Below are 23,041 nucleotides of genomic sequence, written 5' to 3' on the forward strand. Positions count from 1 at the left end.
TCTATTCTTTAAAAATGAAATTTATTGTACATAAAATAAATTAATTACAATTTAAGCCAAAGCTTGGGTGGCTTTAAAGTGCATCTGTGTAGGGGATTTGTGCATCTGTTCGCTCGCTGTAAGATAGTGTTTTGGTATTTAAGCCATGACTCAACCAGGCCTGGGAAGCAGCCCAACATCATTGCCATGAGCCAGTTACACAAATCACACCAAACTCAATGGACACATTTTCTTTCTGTACCTGATGCAACAGTTGTTTTTTTTTAATTATACAGTCTCACAACCACTCAAAGTTTGGGGCTGAAGAGTTTGTTCTCCACCACTGATCACAGGCCCAACTAAGCAGCCTCCCGCGTGAGGCCATATACGCTTACAGATGTCTGGGTACACATTTTGGCCCGTAAACTCCACCCTTTTGGGGAGAATGGGGAAATATTTTCCTCTTTGTCCTAAGAAACTGGGTACCCTTCCAGTTAGAAAGGCATTCTATCAGGAATAGGGTTCCAGAGATGCAAATCCTCCTTGTAAGCGAAAAGCAATTCTTCCTTAGGGGATACGGGTGGAGGAAAAGAGAAGGAAGAAAAAGGAAAGCCCGTGAGAGCTGAATCTATTTCATTCCCACTGTAAATCACATCGATATATTTGGTGAATCTACCACTGAGCATCATTTACAAGGTATTAAGGACAAAATCCAAAGCAATTGTGTCCCCTTCCCCTCCACAGGACAAGACAGGGAGTCCATTTCACATATTCAGAGAGCGGCTTGGTGGGCATCAAGCCTCACCGGTTCTGTCCCCCGGCTCAGAACAATGCTTCCTTTTCCGCACCAGTTCCGCAGGCCCTGCGGGCCTCCCTGCTCCGGCCCGTTCTGGAACCACGAATTACTCCCAGCATTCAACGTTCCTGCACCTGAAGAGCCTCAGACTCTCCTCCTGGGAAGACCACACCCCCAAGTGCCTCTGCTTCAGACAGAGGTGACAGTCCTCACTTTGGCAGAAAGGGCTTGCTTGAACCTCCTCTTCAGGTCCTGCATGTTGGGCGACTTGGGCCTGGGGATCAGGGAGGTTCTTCGCTTCTCGGGCGTGCTGCTCGGCGGCTGTTTGTGGCTCACTTCTTTGCACAGGACGTGGAAAGCGTTGTAGACGTCATTGTAGTTTTCGCTGACGGACACTTCATAGAAGGAGCAGCCCAGCATGCCGGCCAGCTGCAGTCCAAGCTGAGGGTCCACCTGCTTGATGTGTAGCAGGTCAGCTTTGTTGGCCACGACCACCACGGGCAGCCGCGTGCCCAGGTGGAGCTGCTGGACCTGCTGGTGGAGCTGGCCAATGAGTTCATAGCTCTTGTAGTCGGTGATGGAGAAAACGATGACCACAGCGTCGGCCCAGCGAATGCACCTACTCAGCTGCTCGTTGCAGCTCAAGCTGTTCTCGTGGACCTGAGAGAGGGGGAATGGCAAGGTGAATGGCGAGTGCAGAAGAGAGCCCTGGCTTGGCTGGATAGAGAATTCAAAAGAGCCCTTGACGGTAATGCCAGGTCGCAGGCCATAAACAAGTTATATCCCCACACACTTCAGCTTTCTTGACAATATGTTGATCCAGCTGCACGGAGTTGGAATAAATAACAGTGCAGCTCACCACACTCAAGTGGAAAATTGACCTGCAGAGAACTCCATGCAGAGAGACTTTGTAGTTGCATAAAATGGGAAATTAACTGGCTAGACAGTAAGTCTGGAGAAGTAAAGATAGGAGCTGGAAGCATTTAAACCTGGATAACTGCCCAGCTCAAGAGGGAAACACACACACACACACGCACACACTAGCATGGCTCTTTTGTCTATAGAGGAACTTTCCACAATAAAAAGTGGTTCTGAGTATTTGCAGACTATACCTAGATTTTGATTTTGAATGGCAAGACACAAATGTAAAAAGTGACCTTTTTAATCATAGTCGGAAACTGCCTATTCCCGGTGTGTTTGGTTTGGTCTTCCCTGCTGGGTAGACTCCTAAGATTTCTGCCCCTCAGCCAAGTCTCCCAAATTAAGCCAGGCTAAGACTGACCAAAAGCCAGATAGCACTGAAGTGTCACTCATGTAAAAGCCTCGACTTGACTCCCCAAATTCCTCTCCTTCGTACTTTGAGAACTCAACAATTCAACAGTCAAGCCACCTCCCCATCGACCTAGTCACGCATCTCAGAGCTTCTCACCTGAATACCTGGAGTGTCTTGAACCTGAATAGCCAGGGTTTCACCTTCTATCTGGACTTGTCTGGTGTAGAGATTACCTATCAGGCAAAAGAAAAAAAAAAAAGTATGTTCATCCTTCTTGTGCAACTTTGAAAACATTATGGGATTTTTTTTTTTAACTTAGAAAATATAACCTGAACCAATGCACAAAAATAAGCTATAGTTAATAGGCTTAATTCAGATTTTTTTTTGAGACAACTGTAATTTTGACTCCATATTAGTTGATTTATTAAACCCAGGGCAAAGTTTGCACATTTTTGGAAACTGATTTGGGTGGTTTTAAACAGAGCTTCCATATTTAGAGTATTTCCTTGCTCAGCATGTGTGTGGTTTCTATTTTATTTTAGTACGTTATCACTCAGACATATATTTATACTTCAGCTATCAGATACAATGGCTGGGTAGGCAAACACTGTCAGCAAACGCAGAGCCAACATTACCAACTGAAATAAAAATGTGACATAGCAATAGCCAACTCTACATCAAAGCAGAAGGCTGCCATGCCTTATCTTGGGACGGTTTATAGAGCGCATTTCAAATAATCCCTGTAGGTACTTCAGATGGCCTAAGGAATGAAACCATTTGTTAACAGAACATAGGTTGAAAGCCCTTAAGCCTCCCCAATGGCCAGTCTTAATCACAGGGATTGAAACAGTGTCCTCGCGTTTACTCAGGAACTCTCCTAAAATTCTAGCGTGCCTGTCTTTTTTTCTTTGTTAAGAAAAGAGAACGTTAGGTTTACAGCGGCTCTCCCTTGGCCTTTGCTTTGAAAGGTCACCTCTGAAAGGCGGCCAGCAGAGAGGGACGGGGTGGGGGAGGAGCTGGCCAACATTTGTGTGTGTTTTTATGACTCTGGCAGGAGTGTTTTGAAGGGAGAGGCTCTTCAGAACAAAGGGTGCTTCCAACTGGGGTCCCCATCGTTGAAACACACCAAGGGGAATACTTTGAGGCACTCGATAAAGTGATGAATGGGCCTGGAGTGGAATGAGGCCAGATGGCAGTTATGGGAGGGGGAGCACAGGGAAAGGGGGGGGGGGGGCAGGCAGAGTTGGATGTGGCAAGACCCTGATGCTGACTGTCACTCTGAAGGAACCTGCCTGGGAGACACTGAAAATGAGACCAGCAGCGCTGGTGCAAGCGGATGGCATTTCCTTCCCAAGTGCTTCCTCACCTGCGTTTCTCTCGTAGTCGCCAATGAATCGCTTGGTGAGGAACCGGACCACCAGGGCTGCAGGCCAGAAAAGAGAGAGAGGACAGAGGCTTAACCCTGGCGCTGAAGTGAGATCCATCTTCTTCACTCCGCGCCGTCTGGAAATCAGCTCTCCCAGAGAAAGCCGGCCGCCACCTAGGAGATTCCTACCCCCGCAGCCCGCCCCCGCCCCCCGCTCCCGCCCCGCCCCCCAGCTCCTTCACTCTCCCTCCAGACACCGCACGGGCACAAGGCAGGGCGATGGACCGCTCTGTGCAGCTGCAAGGGCCATGGGGCCCCATGGGGCCCACCGCTCCTCTGGGCCGGCTCAGCCGCACCTAAGCCCCCCGGCAGACACATCTTTCCTAACCTGAAAGCCCGCCCCGAGGGGCGGCTCCGCTCCCCAAGTCCCCCTTGGCGCCAGGCACCACCGGACGCTCAAGAACCCCAAAGCTCTGGTCTCGGTGGTGTCGGTGGTGCCGGGACGGTCGCCCGGCCACTCGGGGTCCCAGTTCCCCTCCTCTGTAGGAGGAGGGATGGGAAGCGAGGCTGGCTCGGGTCCCCCGGAGCGGGCAGTGGGTCCATCGGAGCCGGCGGGCGGGCAGTGCAGCCACCGCTCCCACCTCGCCCTGCCCCGTCCAGCCCCGGAGACCAGCGGGTTCTCGCCCGAGCGCGAGCACTCACCGGTCTTGCCCACGCCGCTGGCCCCCACCACGGCGATCTTGACCAGCCGGCGGCCCGCCGCCCTCAGGCAGTAGTCGGCGGCCGCGGCGCTGCCCGGGGCGGGGTACTCGGCGATGGTGCACATGTTCTGAATGAGGCGCATCGCCGCTCCGGCCGGGCTGCTCCGCGCGGGACGGGAGCTGCGGGCGGGGAGGAGCTCGCGAGGCGCGGGAGCGGGCGGGGGCCCGGCCGAGGCTCCGCGGGAGGAAGGCTGAGACAACGGAGAGGAGCGCGGGCGGACGGCGCGCGGACCCGACGGCCTCAGACTCCGGCGGCGACGGCGCCCGGGCTGCGCGCGCGCGCTGTTTTCTCCGCGGTCGGCCCCGCCCCCCGCCCCCCGAGGCCAATCCCCGGGCGCCCTCCGCGAGGCCCCGCCCCCGGCGCCGAACTGCGAGCGCCGCGCCCCTGGGGGCGACGGGAGCCGGTGCTGGGCCCCGTGAGGAGCGGGCGAAATGGGGCGGCGGGCCCGAGGGGGGGGGGGGGGGCACCTGTGGGGGGGGGGGGCACGTGTGGGCTGGAGCCGAGGGCTCAGCCAATGGCGGGCTCCGGGGAGGGCAGGCCGGGGCGCCGGCCGGGGTCCCGCTGCGCCCGCACGGGGCAGGTGCTGTGGCTGAGGGGTTGGGGCGCCTCGGGTACCGGGAAGCGGGTCTCCCTAGAGCGCTTCCCGGGCACCTGCCTCCGCTCCGGTGCCCGGCCCACCCACCCACCCACCCAGTCCCTGCAGCCACTGACCTCTGGGCCCCAGCCCTCTGGGAACCTGCGCCCGGGAGGCGGGGGCCCCGCGGGTGCGAGCTCGCCGGGTGTGGGAGCCAGCCCTGCTGCCCGCTTCGCGCCCGCCTCATTCCTTTGGGGCATGATTGCACTGACTTGGGGGCATTTGGGGGGGGCATCTCGGATTATAGATTTGGCTACAATGGCAATCAGGAACAAAGACCCCGTGAACCACTCTCCTAAAAGGTGACTTTTTATTTGGGGGCAAAATAATGTCACCCATTTGTCTGTAGACCCACACTCTCTGGCTCTTGACAGGGCGGCTGGTCGCTCACCCTCCGACAAGCTCACGTGTGCACACAGAGGTCGGCGCATTTGCACTCCCAGAGGCAAATCAAGAAGTAATTATCGAACACGCTTTCTGGCGCCTCACACTGTCACACCTCCCACAGGAGCTGTGAGATGGAAAGGAACAGTTGCCCCAGCTGTGTCCGCAGACCGACTACACCGGAAGCAGAGACCAGAAGGGTCCGCACTTGTCTCTGGACACGAGGAATGGCAAGGTTAGTAAAGGGACGGTGCCGAGGAGGACGTGTGCTTGCACTCAGAAAACCCCAAGCTCCAGCCCCTTGCATTCTCATCAGGGAAGGAAAGACATCTTCAGTAGTAGACTAGGTTCCCCATCGAAATACTCTGCAGCTGGAACTGACTGTGAAATGTCACCAGACACCCAGGCTGACCACCTCCATCCCACCCACCCCCACCCCCACCCCCTAGCCCCACCTTTCTAACCTTGTGGGCCCCCAAAGGTTCCAGAGGCTTTTATCCTGGGGATAAACATTGTAACTTTGTATCTTCAGCCATATTAAAGGTTGATATATAAAAGTATAAACCAGCCCTAACCGGTTTGGCTCAGTGGATAGAGCCTTGGCCTGCGGACGGAAGGGTCCCAGGTTCGATTTCGGTCAAGGGCATGTACCTTGGTTGCGGGCACATCCCCGGTAGGGGGTGTGCAGGAGGCAGCTGATGGATGTTTCTAACTCTCTATCCCTCTCCCTTCCTCTCTGTAAAAATCAATAAAATATATTTTAAAAATAAAAGTATAAACCAGTTCTCTTATCTACACACGTCAGACATCTAGTTTGAGTCCCTCTTCCACCCTCAAGTTAATTGACCAGGTATTTGATGGAATTTATGATACTGGCCCAATTCAGACTGAGGTGAACTCTCTTGCCTTTCTTGGTTTAGGTGTTCTCAGGAATTCAAGGCGGAGGAAAGGTAATCTCAAACTGCCTTGATAGCAAGTTTTCTAGGATGGGCAGCATGATTGGCAAGATGCGTCACCTTAGCAACCAACATAATAAAAGGTTGACTTCTGTGGAGATCACAAGAATGAAATAAACTCAGCCATTTGAGTAAGGGGAGGGGGGTTGAAGCATTTAGAATATGTACCATGTCTTTCTACAGGGTTTAACTCAAATTTTAATTTTGATGTGCTATAAAATCAAATGTAGCAAGACTGTAATTACAGGTAACCAGGTAGTTTTTAACCCCAACTCCCCAAAAGCCATGTTTACATAGTGAAATAATTATGAAGTCTGAAGTTTTTGTTTAACTGCTTTTTATACACACACTCACATGCAGACATGACAAAAGTTGCCAAGGAGAATTTAGCGTTGACTCTAAAATGCTTCTGGGGCTTGATTTTTATTACCACGAGCCTGTACCAAGCCTATGATTTTTCTGTCTGAAACACAAAGGCTGAATTTGGTATTCTTATTTTAGGTCTAAATGATCTGTCTGTGCTTTAAAGAGCACAGAAAACAAGAGAAAGATGGAGAGAAGAAAGGGGAGCTGTTCAAATTCCAAACATCTGGCAAAGAGCCCAGCTCCAGCTCACCCTACCTTCAAATGATGATACTGAAAGTAACCCCGTCTTGGAAGTTCATAGAATTAATAGAGAGGAAGGGGAAGGGGAAGGGGCAGGGAAATTGATGTATATTGAAGGCTTCATTTATTCCAGGGATCTAGCATACCAGAAATCTCATTTACCTTCGTGACAATCCTATCGCCATCACTTCCAGCTGCATTATCTACTGCTGCTCAGTAAACCACCCTGAGCCGCCGTGGCTCCCAGTTCTGTGGGTTGACCGTGCTCAGCTGGGCAGTTCTCGCTTGGGGCCTCTCATGTAGTTGCCGTCAGATGGCAGCTGGGGTGGAGTCATCCGAATCCTCACCTGGGCCGGACACCAAGATGGCTTGTTCGCGCACACGTCTGCATTTCGGCTGGAATGCCAGGACAGCTGGGACGAGGCAGCCTCTCCCTCTATCCAGCCTCCCCAGTGGCAGCTCAGGCTCCTTCAGAGCACGAGGGGCGACTGCCCTTAGCGTGAGCATTCTAAGACAGGAACCGGAAGCTGCCAATCTGTTAAGGCTCCTGCATGGAAGTTGGTGCAGCATCCCTTCTGCTGTGTGATACTGGTCCAACTGTCACAGAGCCCACCCAAGTTAAAGGGCAAGGGGCAGGGACATAGATCACACCTTCAGATAGGAACAGCGTCAAAGAATTTGTGGCCATCTTATAAATGAGGAAACAAAGTCTCCGGTTAAAAATTCCTCCAAGGTCAAATATCCTATAAGGGTCCGAGCCAAAACCTAACAAGAATAAATAGCATAGCATAGGGAGAATGTTCAAAGTGGTTTGAACTGCTCTCCCTCTCCCTCTCGCTCCCCCCCCCCCTTTTTTTATCATTTAAGCTAAAAGAAATGGTGGTGAAGGTGCTAAAATATGAGAAACTTGGAAAGGAAAGAAATATTTCGCCAACTTCTGATTTTGCCTCGGCACCCAGAGTTTCTATCACCTCCTTTGATGTGTACAGCTGATCTTAGATCTGAGAGCTTCCAGAGATAATCCAGTTTCTGGAATTCCTTAGTATACTAGAATATAAATTCAGTAACTATTTATGGGATGTCTGAGCCATGGGAGTACCAGGCACTATGCTGGGTCCCAAGTCTACACTGGCAAACAAGACAGACTTTGCCGTCACTGCAGTTAGCATTTAGCATGGGAGACAAAGAAATGAATGAGCAATTTCAATGCCCTGTGGGGAAATGCTTTGATAGGGGAAATTCAGGAGCTATAGGATTACAAGGCAGGACTAAAAGCCCGGATTGTGGGAGTCAAGGAAGAATGTGTAAAAGTGTGAGTAGTTGAAAAGTTTGTGTTTTGTGTATTTGTGGGAGTCTGAAGCAGGGGCCTCGGAGAGGGAGAGGTGGGTTGGTTTGCAGAGGATCTAGCGTTTGCCAGAAGACAGTAGGTACTCAGCAAGTGTTTGTGGACTGTAAATGAAAGCAAAGGCCTCACCTTGAGAGAATTCAAGGAACAGAATAGTTCCTAATGGGTGGGCAGAGGGAAGAGTGCTGGTGATTCCAAGGAGGGACACACATATCCACGAAACAATCCCCAGAAGTTGTGTAGTCCTCCCTTCTGAGACCATGCCCCATGGAACCAAATGAGCTCCCCCTCTGCCTGTGTCACCAAGAGTTTCTCCCAGATCAGCCCCCTCTGAGCATCTAGGCCTTGGTCAACAACTAGACTTTTGTTTTTCTTGACCTTTGTCAACCCTGCCTGTTTAGGTCTAGTAAACAGACACCCTTTCAGCTCCTTTAAATAGAAAATTACTCTTACACAGGGAATTACCTGCACTCAGTGTTGCCAGAAGGGCTAGAGTGATGGGCTCTGGGCTGGGTCTGCAGAAATGATTCCCAGAGCTGCAGAGCTGGCCCGCCCAGGGAGCTCTTCCATAATCCAGAAGAGGGGGGGATCAGGAGATCGCACTGCCGCCACTGCTTCTGTCTTTCCAGACCCACAAAGGTAGAGGCCGAACATGCAGAAAGGGCCAGTGACTCCACAGGGGAGCCTGGCAGCAGAAAGCACCCAGCCACAGAGAGGTGGCCTCCTCCCTGCAACTCTTACTTGAGCACACTGGTTAATGAAGCTATTTTGTATCCATTACCCTAGCTGCAAAGGAATCTGGGAAATGTGTTTAGCTTTCTAGTCTCAGCCATACATGAAGACACACTAGAAATGGAAAGGAAGCAGAGTGTGAATCCACCGTTTCCTCTGCACTTCTCTCGCCTCCCAAAGAACATAGAGTCCCAGAGAAGGAGAGATAGGGCCCTCTAGACATTTAATTTGCAATTGTAAGAATATAATGAAGTTCTTTTGCAATTTATTGCTTTGAGACTTCTGTTCAAGACCGCTATTTTCGTTGCTTTTATGTAATGGGAACTCCCTACCATCCACAGCAGCACACTTATGCTGAGCTGGTATCTTTTCCCCTGCAGCCTCTTTCCAGAAGGACAGACTTTGGTGTGGTCTGCAGCTTCCAAACACCTGGTCCATTGCTCCTTTGCCTTTCCTGGTAGTTTGGAGAGGACTGACGGACCGGTAAGGAAAGGGTGGCTGCCCGTGACATGGATTGTAAAGGAACAGGAAACAGGAAGTGTGCCTCCTTCATCTGTTTGTAATAATCTTTTTCAATTTTAAAAAATTAAAAAGAACCATGATTTGGACACAGCTGTTGAATTAGAGAGGGGAAGGAATTCATTCTGCGCTGCTCATTTTCTAAGAGATCTCTGAGAATGGAAATAGGGACAGATATAACTTAGCACAATAGAGGGTTTTCATCCAGTGGCTCTATGCGATGTGTGTTAGATGTCTTACAGGCTGTGCACTCCACTACGGAGAGCTATGCCTGGTGCACAGGGTGCTCAGTGATTCTTCTTTTATTTTGTCAACCTTCCTTTAAGGAAACACTGGACTGAAAGACAGAAAATCCAGGTTCTAAAGGCAAAGTCGTAGGGAAGGCAGATGGGAACTGATTTCAATAAAAAGGATACACACACATATACCTACCTATCTTTGGCCAAGAGAAAGATCACTTATTGACTGGAGAACACTTTAACTTTGAAAAAAAAGTAAGATCTTTAAGTTCCTGCAATGGGCCTTCCCTCCCCCTCCCACATACCTTGGTTGGTTTCTATGGTAGCAAATGGCCCACATTTCCCCCTTCCACACTACATAGAAAGAAGTACTAGTGTTCTACAATTATATGGTCTTGCTGCTCTATCAGATTTTATCTCTCTTATTCTGGAAGGTTTCCTCCACCCTCTTTCTCTATTTCAATGTAATATATAAACTGAAGGTAAAAGAAAAGATGAAAATAATTCTCTTTTTCATTCAGGGCAAATCTGAGACTTTCTTCTTCTCTCAAATGATTTGAGTCTTAATACCCCAAGTCATTTTTCTAGGAACATAGAACACCTATTTGATAAGCAATCTGATGACAATAACTCTGAATAATTTCACGTTTTAAACATTACTTGGGCCCTGGCCAGTGTGGCTCAGTTGGTTGATTATTGTCCCGTGCACTGAAAGGTCACCATTTCAACTCCTGGTCAGGACACATGCCCAGGTTTCAGGTTCCATTCCAGTTCAGTGGGTGTGGGAGGCAACTGATCTATGTTTCTCTCTCACATCAATGTTTTGTTTTGTTCTCTCTCTCTCTCTCTCTCTCTCTCTCTCTCTCTCTCTCTCCTCTCCCTCCCTCCCTCCCTCCCTCCCTCTCCCTCTCTCTCTTTCTCTCTCAGTCTGTCTCCCCCTCTCCCTTCCTCTCTCTCTAAAAATCAATAAAAACATACTTTATGAAAACATTACTTGGAACAACTATTGAATTTCCACTGTGTTTTCAGTGGGAGAAGGAAAACTTACAGTGCCCATTTTCCCAAAGCCTTTTAGAATATTAGGAACTGACATTACTGCTTTATTCACAAAGACATTGTCAGAAGTTCCCTTAGTTCAATGAAAGGTCTAACAATATTGCAGCTAAGCAGTACTAATGTTCTTTAAATCTTTTAGTTCTTTTCTTCTTTTCTCCAGTGAAAAGAATCCAGCAAGCATGTTCATCTGCCCCTTCTCTCTCTAACCCATCAGTTGTACAGAAGACAAAGGAGCAGAGAGAAATAAGTATCAGCCTCGGTCCCCCAGGAATGAGTGTTCTCATGATACTTGACTAGATACTGTGATCAGGAGATAAGGCCCAAGCAGAAAAGGTTCAGACAATTGAGTCTATTGTTTAACGGAACCCTTTGGCCTCAAACTCCTTAGAAGATTGGACACACCTACTATTGGCCCTCTAATTTCTTCTGGGGATGCCTGAAGAATCCTTAGGTGACTCTTTTTAAAAATATATATGTATATTTTTATTGATTTCAGAGCAGAAGGGAAAGGGAGAGAGAGATAGAGATAGAAACATCAATGATGAGAATCATTTATCGACTGCCTCCTGCACGCCCCCCTACTGGGAATGGAGCCCACAACCTGGTCATGTGCCCTGACTGGGAATTGAATGGTGATCTCCTGGTTGTGGGTCTACGCTCAACCACTGAGCACGCTGGCCCAGCCTTAGGTGACTCTTTAGGCATCCATATTTGTTTTTACACAGAAAGCAAAGCCTCTCCCCATAGCCTCAGTTCCTTAGCATAATGTACTAAGCTAACAAGAAATAAAACCTCATCATATATAGCCACCTAGGATATGAGGAAAGAACAAGCTTCACTCTCCTCCTCCATTCCTCAAATCACAGGGAAAGTGCTGTCAGAATTATAGTCACTACGAAATACCTCCTAAGCCCTAATTAGCACCAACCTCTCAGACCATTCAGTGTTATCTAAAAGGCCGTGATGTGAATTAAAGAAGTAGAGCCCCCAAGTTAGCAAAGGCATATAGTTACTTGGTTGGTAAAAATGCAAATGGTGATGTGATCATTCTTTAAACAAGTGTGAAATTCAGTTACCACCAGAAAGCATTTTCATTTTAGCAGTGGTCTATGAAAGCTTAGGCATTTCACCAAGACATTTGCATTGTTAATGCATTTCCTCCTGATTAAAAAAGAAAATGGATAGCAGATGAGAAAAATTTGATGTGATGGTTTTCAGGAAATGCACAAATGACTCATGTACTTACTTGATTTGACAAAGGTACTGGTTTCTATATAAAGAAACAATTTAGTCCCAAAATAGAAGTTGCCCAGAGCAGAATGTAGCTCATGGAGGAATTACACATTCCAAGCATGAGGAACATGGAGATTGGTATGCTGGGGCATCTGCTGGGAGTGCTGGAGGAAGACCATTATTAATTCATGTGGAATGTAAAGCTATCCACTCCAGGACCCTCAGTTTTCAAGATAGGAAGTCTCTCGTGTAATTTGAGACAATTCTTACCGGACTCTAAACACAAATAGCAATGAAAATAAAACTTTTTTTTTTTTTTTTTGCGAAGAATGTGTATTCCCATGCTAACTGGAAAATATGTTTAGCTCAATGATAAATAAATTATAATGGATTTTGTGTCATATGATATGTTGAATATTCAATAAGACTAGGCATATGAAAGTACCCTATAAATTATAAAAGTTTAATACTTTTATATATTTACTAGAGGCCCAGTGCATGATTGAATCATGCACGTGTAGGGTCCCCTACATGCTTTCGCTTTTGATCACAGGGGAGCTGGGCGCCTGTCTGCTGGTGCACCAGGCCTTTCAGAAGCCTCCAGTGCAGCGGAGGCTTCTGAAAGGCCTGGTGCCTGAGCGGACAGGCACCCAGCTCCCCCGATTTTGATGGTCCGCGGTGGAACATAAGCTCGCTGCCCCAGAGGCCCCTTCTGTGCTGCAGCACAGCCACGGCGCAGATGCTGAGCTAGAGCCGCCGCTGGCGACGCGAGCTCAGCGTCCTGGCCCAATCGGCCACCCCGCCCACCCCGAGTCCCGCCCCCCCGCGCCTCCTGGCCAATCGCGGGCATAGCGAAGGTACGGTCAATTTGCATAATTGTCTATTATTATGTAGGATTATTATATAGGATTATGAGATTGAAGCAAAGAGTTATTTTTCCAGCCTGATGGTTCCTTAATCAGTTCTTGGGAAGTATTATATTTATAACTCAGTCAAATCCTCTCCCAAATTCCTCTTTACCTGGGCCTAGATGAGAAGATAGGCTGGAAGGACCACACTGAAGTCGTTATTATGTTCGTTTGCCAAAACACGCAATAGAGCCAAGAGCTGATGCATTCCTCTACTCCCCATCCACAGGCAAGAGAGGGAATTGTTTGTCTTGGACAGGCTATTGCACTCCATTATCAACCAGACCCACTGGGGTTTTAGGGCAGGAAGGGGTAGCCTTCTTGCCGTTACAGCACACGCCAGGTCCAAGAACGTGGTGGGAACATTATCCAGACTATTGTACTGTGCCACGTCAGAATCCAGAAGCTTCTCAACAAATCAGCAAAGCTGTAGGCCCGTAGCAGCTTCTCCTCCACCACTATAAAGCAGCCTCACCCATAGCAGGCCCTTCTGTGGCATGGCCTGTCTCTCTCTGGCCCTCCGTCCTTCCTCTGCAGTTCACAGCATGCCCAGCACCCTTTGAGTGCAATTGCCAATGGCATTCAGCTTGCAGTCTTCTCCATTTGGCACGCTACATTATTTGTCTGTTTATTGGCCAACTCTCCACACTAGAGCGTAAGCTCCATGAGAGTCGAGATTTTATTTTCTTCACTGCCCTATCTCTAGATCCTAGAAGAGTGTTTAGCTCATAGCACATTTTAGCACTCAACTGGTGTTTGTGGGAAAAGAGTGAATGAATCTGTGCATGTATATGCTTTGAGAAAGGAGGCAGTGGAGAGAGCCCAAGGAAGCTAGAATGGTGGAAGGGGGTGCCTAGGGGAGTCAGGCCTAGAGAGGTGGAGAAGGGTGGGGACGAGATCACAGATAGAGACTGGCTTTAGGGGTGAGACAGGCTGCTCCAGTCACTGCTCAGTCTTGGCTCACTCCTTCCACTGATGCCAGTGGACTGACAAAGAGGATGGGTTTGCAGCCTGAGGTGATTTCGAGGTGGAGAAGATGGAGAGAGTGCAACTGATGGCCAACTTGGGTCTCAGGGAAGTAGAATAAGGTCAGTGGCTCAGAAGGGGGAGTCGGAGTAGGAAATGGCAGGGTAGTGGTGGGGAAGGCTTGAGGAGAACCATGCTTTGGAGAACCCAAGGGCCGACTGAGATGAAAGAACAGGAATATGGAGTGTGTGTGAACATTGTGATGCATACATATTTGGTCTTCATCCACAGTTCCTGGCTCACAGCTCCCCAAATTCCTTGGAAGCTCTTAAGTGTTGAGAGTGAGCAAGGTATCTTTTGTATGTTAATGAGGTGGCTTTTGTACCCCACTCAAAAGTGGGGGCTGTTTGCCAGGACAACCAACCAAGTGATTAGAGGTTTGGAACTTTCAGCCCCACCCCCACGGCACACCTCTGGGCAGGAAGAGGGGCTGAAGATTGAGTGCAATTGCCAGTGGTCAGTCATGACTGTATATGAAGCCTCCGTAAAAGCCCAGGAGGACAGCTCATTGTTGGCCTTGTTTTTGGAGAGCCTCCTCGCTGGGGAACCAGAACACTTTCCTGTTCCACCGACTGGGCCCCAAGCTCCTCAAAGACAGAACCCCCTTTGCTCAGGGTCTCACCCAATGTATCCCTTCCTCTGATACTGATTCTTACCCTTTAAGAGTCTTTGTAATCAACGGATAGCATAGTGAGTAAACAGGTTTCCCCCAGTTCTGTGAGCCCTTCTCAAATTCATAGACCCCAAGGAGAAGGTCCTTGGAGCCTCCTCGTCAGGAGCACAGGGAAGAGCCTGGGCTTGTGGCTGGGCTGACGTCTGGGTGTGTATGAGGGTGGGGTGGGGGAGCAGTCTTGTAGGACTGAACGCTTAACCTGTGGAATCTGATGCTATCTCCCAGGAGGTAGTATCAGAATTGAGTTGAATTCTTGAACACCCTGCTAGGGACATACAGCTAGACTGCAAGTTCACAAGAATTGTTTATTGGTGTGAGGGGAATCCTCCACTCCCCACCCCCATGGTGGGATTAGGCTGGGGAAGCCTATTCAGTGTGGCTCAGGCAGCAACATTCTATACTGGGAAGTAGAAGCAGAGAAAGGGAGATGAGGTGGTAGCTTAGAGAGCCAGGGAAGTGATTTAAATATATATATATATATATATATATATAATTTCATAGAGAAGAGAGAGGGAGAGAGAGATAGAAACATCAATGATGAGAGAGAATCATTGATTGGCTGCCTCCTTCCTACATGCCCTCTACTAGGGATCCAGCCCGCAACCTGGGCATATGCCCCGACTGGGAATCGAACCTGTGACCTCCTGGTTCATAGGTCGACCCTCAACCACTGAGCCTTGACGGCTGGGCAAGGGGGTGATTTTATCTAGAATTTGGGTGAATGGCTGATTCTGGAGTCCAAGTGGGAAGTGAATCAAGGAGGTCCATGAGGAGCCTACTGGAAGGGAGGACAGTGGCAGATCATTCCCGAAGCCTCCTATGGGCCAGCTGCACACCCAGGGTGGAATGGCTGGGCATCCCACAGCCTGAGGTGATTTCGAGGTGGACAGCCCACGGATGGACATACAGGTTAGACTGTAAGCTCACAAAGGCAAGGACTGAACGATTTTTCCACCTCTGTACTCTATGCACCTAGGAAGTGCCTGGCACATACTAGGTCTCAATTGCTGACTGAAATAAATGGACAGAACAGATTATGTGCAAGAACTGGCACTGTCTCCTGTAGGTCTTATCATGGCCCTCAGGGGACTTGCATGCCTTCCTCTACAATAATAACACCACCTGTTGGGCACATCACATCCCATGTCCCTGGCACGGCTCCAAGTGCTCCATGCATATTGACTCATGTATATGCCACCACAAACAAGACAAGGCTAACACTGTTGTTGTCATCCCTGTGTAAAGAAGTGTAACTGAGGCCCAGGAAAGCTGGGCAGTTTGCTCAAACTGACACAGCTAGGAAGTAGGAAAAGCAATTTGGGAACCCAGGCAATCCAGCCCCAGAGCCCCACAATTCACAATTTGCTGCCCACTTCTCAATAGGCTCTACTGTCTAGCTACCCAGGGCAAAGTCCCCTTTATTCTCAGCCTTTATCTCACCTTTTGATCTTTTATGCAACTTGCAGGTGGAGGACGTTTGTACTTGGAATGGAATGTGTGAAATGCAAGGATGAAGAGGGCAGTAGGCTGGAAAGAAGGCTGGAGGCCCAAGCTGTGTGGTGTGTGTGTGTGTGTGTGTGTGTGTGTGTGTGTGTGTGTGTGTGTATGGAGAGTGGGGGCAGTGAGGGAAGTAGGGGCTGCGGTTGTTAAAAGTGACTTCTCATATAACCCACGAGGGTAAGAGCACTTCCCCTACAGTTGTGTGGATCACAGCCACAGGACAATAATTTGACCAGGATGTTGCCTGTGTTGATTTAGGGTCAGAGCATAGGAAATTTAGGACTGGTTACCTGGAAAAGCACCACCAAACCCAATACTTTCAGTTTATCCCCAGTAGGGGACGGGGCAGAGTATCACTTCTTTAACTTAAACCTTCAGTTCAAGCACCTCTTCATTTTGCCCATGAATCTCAAGGTCTGGAAAACTACTCAGAATTGAGTCTGTGGAGTGGAATTTAACTCCAATCATAAGCAAGTTGCTCTGCAATGTGCTTTATAAAAAGGAAAAATGGCATTCACCTATTCCTTGGTGTTTTGCTTTTTCATCTTCTGTCCTCCTGTTACATAATGCCAGTCCCATTCAGAGCGGGGATAATGCTGCACAGTGGGCCCACACTCAGTGACCAGCAGCACATTTGCTGAATGCTGGTAGCTGTTGACAAATGCCACAGCTCCTCTTGAGCATTAATCATCCCCAGAACCTTCGATTGCTTCGTATGGTCTGCCCATGTGGCCATTATAGTTAGATGACAGGCTCCAGCAGGGGTTTGGAGGAGAGGATTCTATTTCTGTCTCGGACAGAAAGTTTGTTCTACTTCCTCAGCAAACAAACTTACCTTCAATTGTCCTCATCAACGTGATGCTGAAGAGTTTAAAAAGTTGGTGCTTTTTCCAATGTTCAAACAAAAAGAAAACACTCCAGAAATACTAGGGATCTAACTCTGAAGTAGGATCAGTCAAGTTTGTTAAATCACCCTAGGTGTGTGAGGCCATGTGAAGGTCCCTGGAATACTTTGACATGATTCCTGCCCCCAAGGAATATGTAGTCTCGTTAGGAAGTCAAGCTCTACAGAGGAAAGAATGGATGATATATGCGATGCATAAAAACTGTGCATAATTGTACTTGAGACAGAGAAAGGTCAACAGAGCAGGAGTGCCGATAGATAGGAGGCTCCTCGGAGTAGCTGGACATTGAGCTGCACCTTGAAGGATGAGTGAGATCTGGAGGAGAGTGCATTTGAAGGAGGAAGGAATGTGGCATCGTCAAGAGGGTGGCAGAGGCTGCGCTGACAGAAGGAATTGTGTTAGGATGGAGTGGGCACTTGATTGGATAAGATGTTACCAGCTTATGGAAGGATTTGGAAGCTGGAAGGCAGGACATTTAGACTTGAGTCTTTGACCTTGTTAGTGCCCAGACTCAGTGGGGAACCCCAAGGTTCCAACATGCACGAAGGGCTCTCACAGCAGCCAGCTACCCCTTCTGGAGCCCATTGGCAAGAGAGACACACTCCAGAATTTGCTAACACCAAAGGGTTTGGATTACCAAATAAGAAGCATTGTGACCATGGCTGATGTCAGAAATGGATCACAATTCAATGGTTGACTTGAATTACGGTCCATTTCTGACATTTGTTTGTCCATGAGAAACAAAGAAGCTAATGCCACTGATCCTGGTGCCTTGACATTCAGAGGTAGAAGTCCATGTGTGGTATCAAGCAAGAGTAGAAGACATAGGGGAGAGGGGGCCAAAGGTGGTCCAAATCTGGAGAAAGAGGATAATGAGGGCCAGGAACCTAAAGAATTGGCTGCTTGAACAGAACTTGTTCAGAAGATGAAATAAGCGGTCAAATTGCCCAAATGAAAAGCAGATAGACATGGGAACAGAATTAACCTGGAGGCTGATTCCACAGAGCCAATACTTAGGGAGTGTCTATGTCAGATTTGTGTTAGGAAAAGGCAAGCTAGAGCATCTTAGGGAAAAAAAGAACCCTGAGTTCAAGGGGAGAAGCCGAAGCCTGTCTGGCCAGGACTTCATTCATTTCTTCACTAATTCATTTGTGTAGGCATCAACAAAATATAGTGAGTTGCCCAATTCCAGGGGGCCCTACTCACAGTGTTCTATATAAATGGCACCCTAGAGCAGCATGTAAATATGAATGGTGCATTTGGAACTGTGCATCAGGGTGGCCTGCATTGCATGCCTACTATGTGCCAGGCACTGTTGTCGGTGTCGATGAACACAAGTTCAGGGACAAGTCCAAGAATAGGAACCAGCCAACCAGCCAAGCTTGGAGGCTAGAAGAGCCTAGGAAGACAAAAGAGCGAGATTAGCACGCAGAAGGCCCCAGAGCAGTTCCTGCCAAACCCAGGGATCAGCTCTTGTCCGTGCCCACTCATTCTCGTCCTCCCACGTCGAATAGATGTGAAGAAGGCTGAAGGCAGAGAGGTGCTGTAGAGAGAGGTGAAAATGAAAGCACATTTATAGACAGATGCTAGATTTATAAAGTATCCTCTACAAATTCCCGAGTGGGTTGCCTTCCTTCTGTGATGAAAGGTCGGCATGAGAACACACCAGATCAGCCCTCTGCAGACGTACGGAAACCCGAACGGGCTTGATCCTCAAGCCCACGCTGTAGACAGATAAATGGCTCTACTCCCTTTGGAAGGCTGGTGGTGGGGAGTAATTTCAAACCTGTGATGACACCTTTCTCTCCACCTTATTAAACACTTACTTGAGTGAGAAAGGCAGAGTCAGTAAAAATTTATGGACTGTCTTGCCCTCATTTCTGCACAACTTCAACTTCTCCCTCTCATTGGCTGCATGATTTACTGAACATGAGCTAACAGTCACAAGCCCGGTACCCGATGAGCACAGGGATGCTTTGGGGAAGTCTGCACTAATGTCACGTCGATGGCTTATATAGTAATAAACTGGCTGTAATGTCACAGCAGATGTCTAATTGCTTAAAACCATGAAAAGAGACTTCCATAGAAAGCTCGAGTCAGCAAAGCAATAGAAAGCCTGTGTCTCCCTCCCACTCAAACTGTGAAATCCCTCAACCTTGGAGCATTGTGGGAGATGGGGTCAGTCACGGTGTCAACCTTTGATGCTGAAGAATAATCCGTGATCCAGCAGGACTGGTCTCATCTAAAGAGCAGAGGGACAAGGCAGGCTGGAGTGGTTTTTGTTTTATCTGGGGAGGGTAGGAAAAGAACCTGTCTTTTTAAATTAGTCGGAATACATCCTGCAAGGAAAAAAAAAAAATGACAGAAACTCAATTCAAATTGGCTTAGTATCAAAATGGAATTTCTGGGCTGCTGCAACTAGAAAATCCAAAGGTGGGTTCACGTGTGGCTGGGTGGGTTTACAGGCTCAACAACATGCATCGGCCTCAGGCCTGCTTCTCCTTTCCCGCCTGTCTTCCCTCTCAGGCAGGCCCTGACAGGCGGCTGTCCCTGGAAGCTCCCGGCTTATGTCAGCCACACAGCTGGCAACTAATTCTCAGCTGGAAGAGATCTCTTTCCCAGTCGCTCCAGCGAAAGTCCCAGAACTGAGTCTCCTTGGCCTGGCCTGGGTTACATTCCCAACATAGAGGCAATCATCTTGGCCAAGAGAATAGAAAATGCTGATCGCCAGGCCTAGCTCACATGCCCATCCCTGGAGCAGAACGGGTGAGGTCAGGCCCGCTGAATGGCTTGGACCAGGAGGAGAACAGATTGGTTATAAATGGGAAATGAGTGCCAGGCAGGTAAAAGAGCAGGTCACCAGCTCATGGTCCCCTCCACGTGTAAGTGAACAACCTGTTCTGGGGTCATGACTCATGGGGCCTGGCCCACGATACTGAAATAGAACGAAGCCTGCCTAGGCCAGAGTGTGCGCTCCCCTGGAGCCTCCGGGCTTTTGGCTTCTCAAGCTTGCATTTACTGTGTCTCTCTGGAAGAGAGAAAAATGAAATTTAGATGGCATTTCTGAAAGGCCTTTATCTTCCGATGGCTGGCCCACATACACTGGACAATCAAAACTCTATGGGAGGTAGGAGGCGGGGGGGATGTTTCTATCTCCAGGTCTGAGTTCCAGCTCTACCACCTGCTTCCCTTGTGATCTTACACAGGTTAGTCTAAGGAATTACTGCAGGAAATGTTGATCAAGATTAAAAGGTGGAATTAGGAAGCCAGAAGGCCGAATGAGCTGTACCCTTCCTCTTAGCCTGCCTGGGGAAGATCCTTCAGCGAGGATGACAGTGTCTAAGAGGGCCCCACACTTGGATGATGGAGGGAGCCTACAGCAGAACATCAGAAGAGACAGCAAACCTCTTTGCTGCCATAAATGAGTCTCAGGGAATCAGACTGTGTTTGTGGCAGATGCTATTGCCTGTCAACCAACAGCTAATCCCAACCCTCTTGCCACATCCCCTATAGAAGCAGAAAAGGCCAAACTCTCATTTCTGTCTCCTCTGCAGCAAAGAGGAGGTGGCACAGCTCTGGCCCACGACATAGAGGAAGTGGAAGTGTGTGGAGTTTCAGGAAAACCGTCTGCTTTGATGCAGCTGTCGCTACCTCTCTCTCTTAACAGAAGGAGGTCAGCGTGTGAGATGACGGAAGCAGGCAGGAGGGTGGAGGGGGAGGGAGCACCGGGCGGGCAGGCGGGCGGGCGTGTCTTCCGATTGCTCCATCCTTGCAGGGAAGGGGAGAGCATGGCCATCACCTGGGAGTGAGGACAGGGAAGGAAGTGCTGGGATGTTGAGGAGGGAGGAGAAGATGTGAATCAGTCAAGGGGGGGATGGTGGCAGAAGGTAAATAAACTAGAGACACTAGGATTGTTGGACAGACTCAGGACTGGACTGAGGTTAGTGGTCAAGATGTGGAGTGAGACGAGCCAGCAGGGAGGAATGTTTTCCTCCAGCCTGTTCATTCACCCGCATGCGGGCATGGACTAGGATTTGCGTAGGGTTCATGTTTGCCAGGAAAAATATCATAAAAAAGAGAGAAAAGGAAAGGTGTTGCCCTAGCGGCTAGCCGGTTTGGCTCAGCGGATAGAGCGTCGGCCTATGGACGAAAGGGTCGTGGGTTCAATATCTCGGCTGCAGGCTTGATCCACGCCTACACCCCCCCCCCACCCCCGCCTCCTCATTCCCAGTCCAGGTGTGTGCAGGAGGCAACCAGTTGATTTGTTTCTCTGCATCGATGCTTCTCTCTCTGCTTCTCCCCCTCCCTTCCATTCTCTCTGAAAATATCCATGGAATAAGTATCCCCCGGTGAGGGTTAACAGAAAGGGAAAGGAAAGGGGTTGACAGGCTTTGCAAGAAAGGGGCCATAAACATGGACCGTGGACACTAAGCTGGACCTGGAGGGACTGAGAAAGGAGAGAGGTGAGGCAGTCAAGTGCCTATAGACCAGTGCAGTCTTCTACCCCCCCCACCCCCACTCCCCCACACCCCCACCCCCCCCATCCCCCCCCCCCCCCCGGGGCTGAAGGCAGTTTGGTTGAGCTGCTAGGGAAAGGGGCTGGGGGAGTGGGAGGTGGTGCTCAGAGGGGCTGCTTGAGATGGAAGTGAAGAAGGAGGTGCGGTTGTTGGTCATGACCAGATTATGATAAGGATGTCGTGTCCAGGGTAGAATTGGGTCAAAAGAGATTATTCTCTCCTCCCTCAGATAACCAAACCTAAGGCCCGAGACCCCAAAGGTGCCTTCCTTCCACGTCCCACGAAAAGGACCCATTTGAGCTGTCAAGTGGAAGCTTTTCTCCCCGTAGCAGAGCTTCAACCCTCCTCCCCCTACCCCTACTAGCAAACTCCCTGCAACCCCCCCTCTCCCTATCCCTCCTAGCAAACTCCCTGCAACCCCCTCCCCTATCCCTACTAGCAAACTCCCTGCAACCCCCCTCCCCCTATCCCTACTAGCAAACTCCCTGCAACCCCCCCTTGACCCTTATCCCTACTAGCAAACTCCCTGCAACCCCCTCCCCCTATCCCTACTATCAAACTCCCTGCAACCCCCTCCCCCTATCCCTACTAGCAAACTCCCTGCAACCCCCTCCCCCTATCCCTACTATCTAACTCCCTGCAACCCCCTCCCCCTACTATCTAACTCCCTGCAACCCCCCTCCCCCTATCCCTACTAGCAAACTCCCTGCAACCCCCCTCCCCCTATCCCTACTAGCAAACTCCCTGCAACGCCCCCTCCCCCTATCCCTACTATCTAACTCCCTGCAACCCCCTCCCCCTACTAGCAAACTCCCTGCAACCCCCCCTCTCCCTATCCCTCCTAGCAAACTCCCTGCAACCCCCTCCCCTATCCCTACTAACAAACTCCCTGCAACCCCCCCTTGACCCTTATCCCTACTAGCAAACTCCCTGCAACCCCCTCCCCCTATCCCTACTAGCAAACTCCCTGCAACCCCCTCCCCTATCCCTCCTAGCAAACTCCCTGCAACCCCCCTCCCCCTATCCCTATTAACAAACTCCCTGCAACCCCCCTCCCCCTATCCCTACTAGCAAACTCCCTGCAATCCCCTCCCCCTATCCCTACTATCTAACTCCCTGCAACCCCCTCCCCCTACTAGCAAACTCCCTGCAACCCCCCCTCTCCCTATCCCTCCTAGCAAACTCCCTGCAACCCCCTCCCCTATCCCTACTAGCAAACTCCCTGCAACCCTCCCTCCCCCTATCCCTACTAGCAAACTCCCTGCAACCCCCTCCCCCTATCCCTACTATCTAACTCCCTGCAACCCCCTCCCCCTACTAGCAAACTCCCTGCAACCCCCCCTCTCCCTATCCCTCCTAGCAAACTCCCTGCAACCCCCTCCCCTATCCCTACTAGCAAACTCCCTGCAACCCTCCCTCCCCCTATCCCGACTAGCAAACTCCCTGCAACCCCCTCCCCCTATCCCTACTATCTAACTCCCTGCAACCCCCTCCCCCTACTAGCAAACTCCCTGCAACCCCCTCCCCCTATCCCTACTAACAAACTCCCTGCAGCCCCCCCTCCCACTATCCCTACTAGCAAACTCCCTGCAACCCCCTCCCCTATCCCTACTAGCAAACTCCCTGCAACCC

General features: G+C 49.8%; 1 protein-coding gene and 1 long non-coding RNA gene across 2 annotated transcripts; one reads left to right on the top strand and one right to left on the bottom strand.

Moving 5' to 3' along the window:
- On the bottom strand, positions 1-4,446 carry RASL11B (RAS like family 11 member B). Its single transcript, XM_054729070.1, has 4 exons — positions 4,117-4,446; positions 3,415-3,471; positions 2,205-2,281; positions 1-1,435 (listed from the first exon to the last, which is right to left on the bottom strand). Exons 1-4 carry the CDS (start codon positions 4,256-4,258, stop codon positions 965-967), a joined length of 747 nt encoding a protein of 248 aa, XP_054585045.1. The 5' UTR covers positions 4,259-4,446; the 3' UTR covers positions 1-964.
- A 279-nt stretch (positions 4,447-4,725) lies between these two features.
- LOC114231057 (uncharacterized) lies at positions 4,726-9,425 on the top strand. The gene is made up of 3 exons (XR_008557593.1): positions 4,726-5,112; positions 5,319-5,429; positions 9,214-9,425. It is a non-coding gene; the product is annotated as an uncharacterized LOC114231057 (long non-coding RNA).
- The last annotated feature ends 13,616 nt before the right edge of the window (positions 9,426-23,041 follow it).

The sequence above is a fragment of the Eptesicus fuscus genome, chromosome 2, assembly GCF_027574615.1.
Source record: "Eptesicus fuscus isolate TK198812 chromosome 2, DD_ASM_mEF_20220401, whole genome shotgun sequence".
NCBI lineage: Eukaryota > Metazoa > Chordata > Mammalia > Chiroptera > Vespertilionidae > Eptesicus > Eptesicus fuscus.

Coding starts and splice junctions, on each gene's coding strand:
- RASL11B (XM_054729070.1), bottom strand. CDS start 4,258: ATGCGCCTCATTCAGAACATGTGCACCATCGCCGAGTACCCCGCCCCG. Junction 2,282..3,414: donor CGACTACGAGAGAAACGCAG/GTGAGGAAGCAC, acceptor TTTGCCTGATAG/GTAATCTCTACACCAGACAA. Junction 1,436..2,204: donor AAGACACTCCAGGTATTCAG/GTGAGAAGCTCT, acceptor CCCCTCTCTCAG/GTCCACGAGAACAGCTTGAG.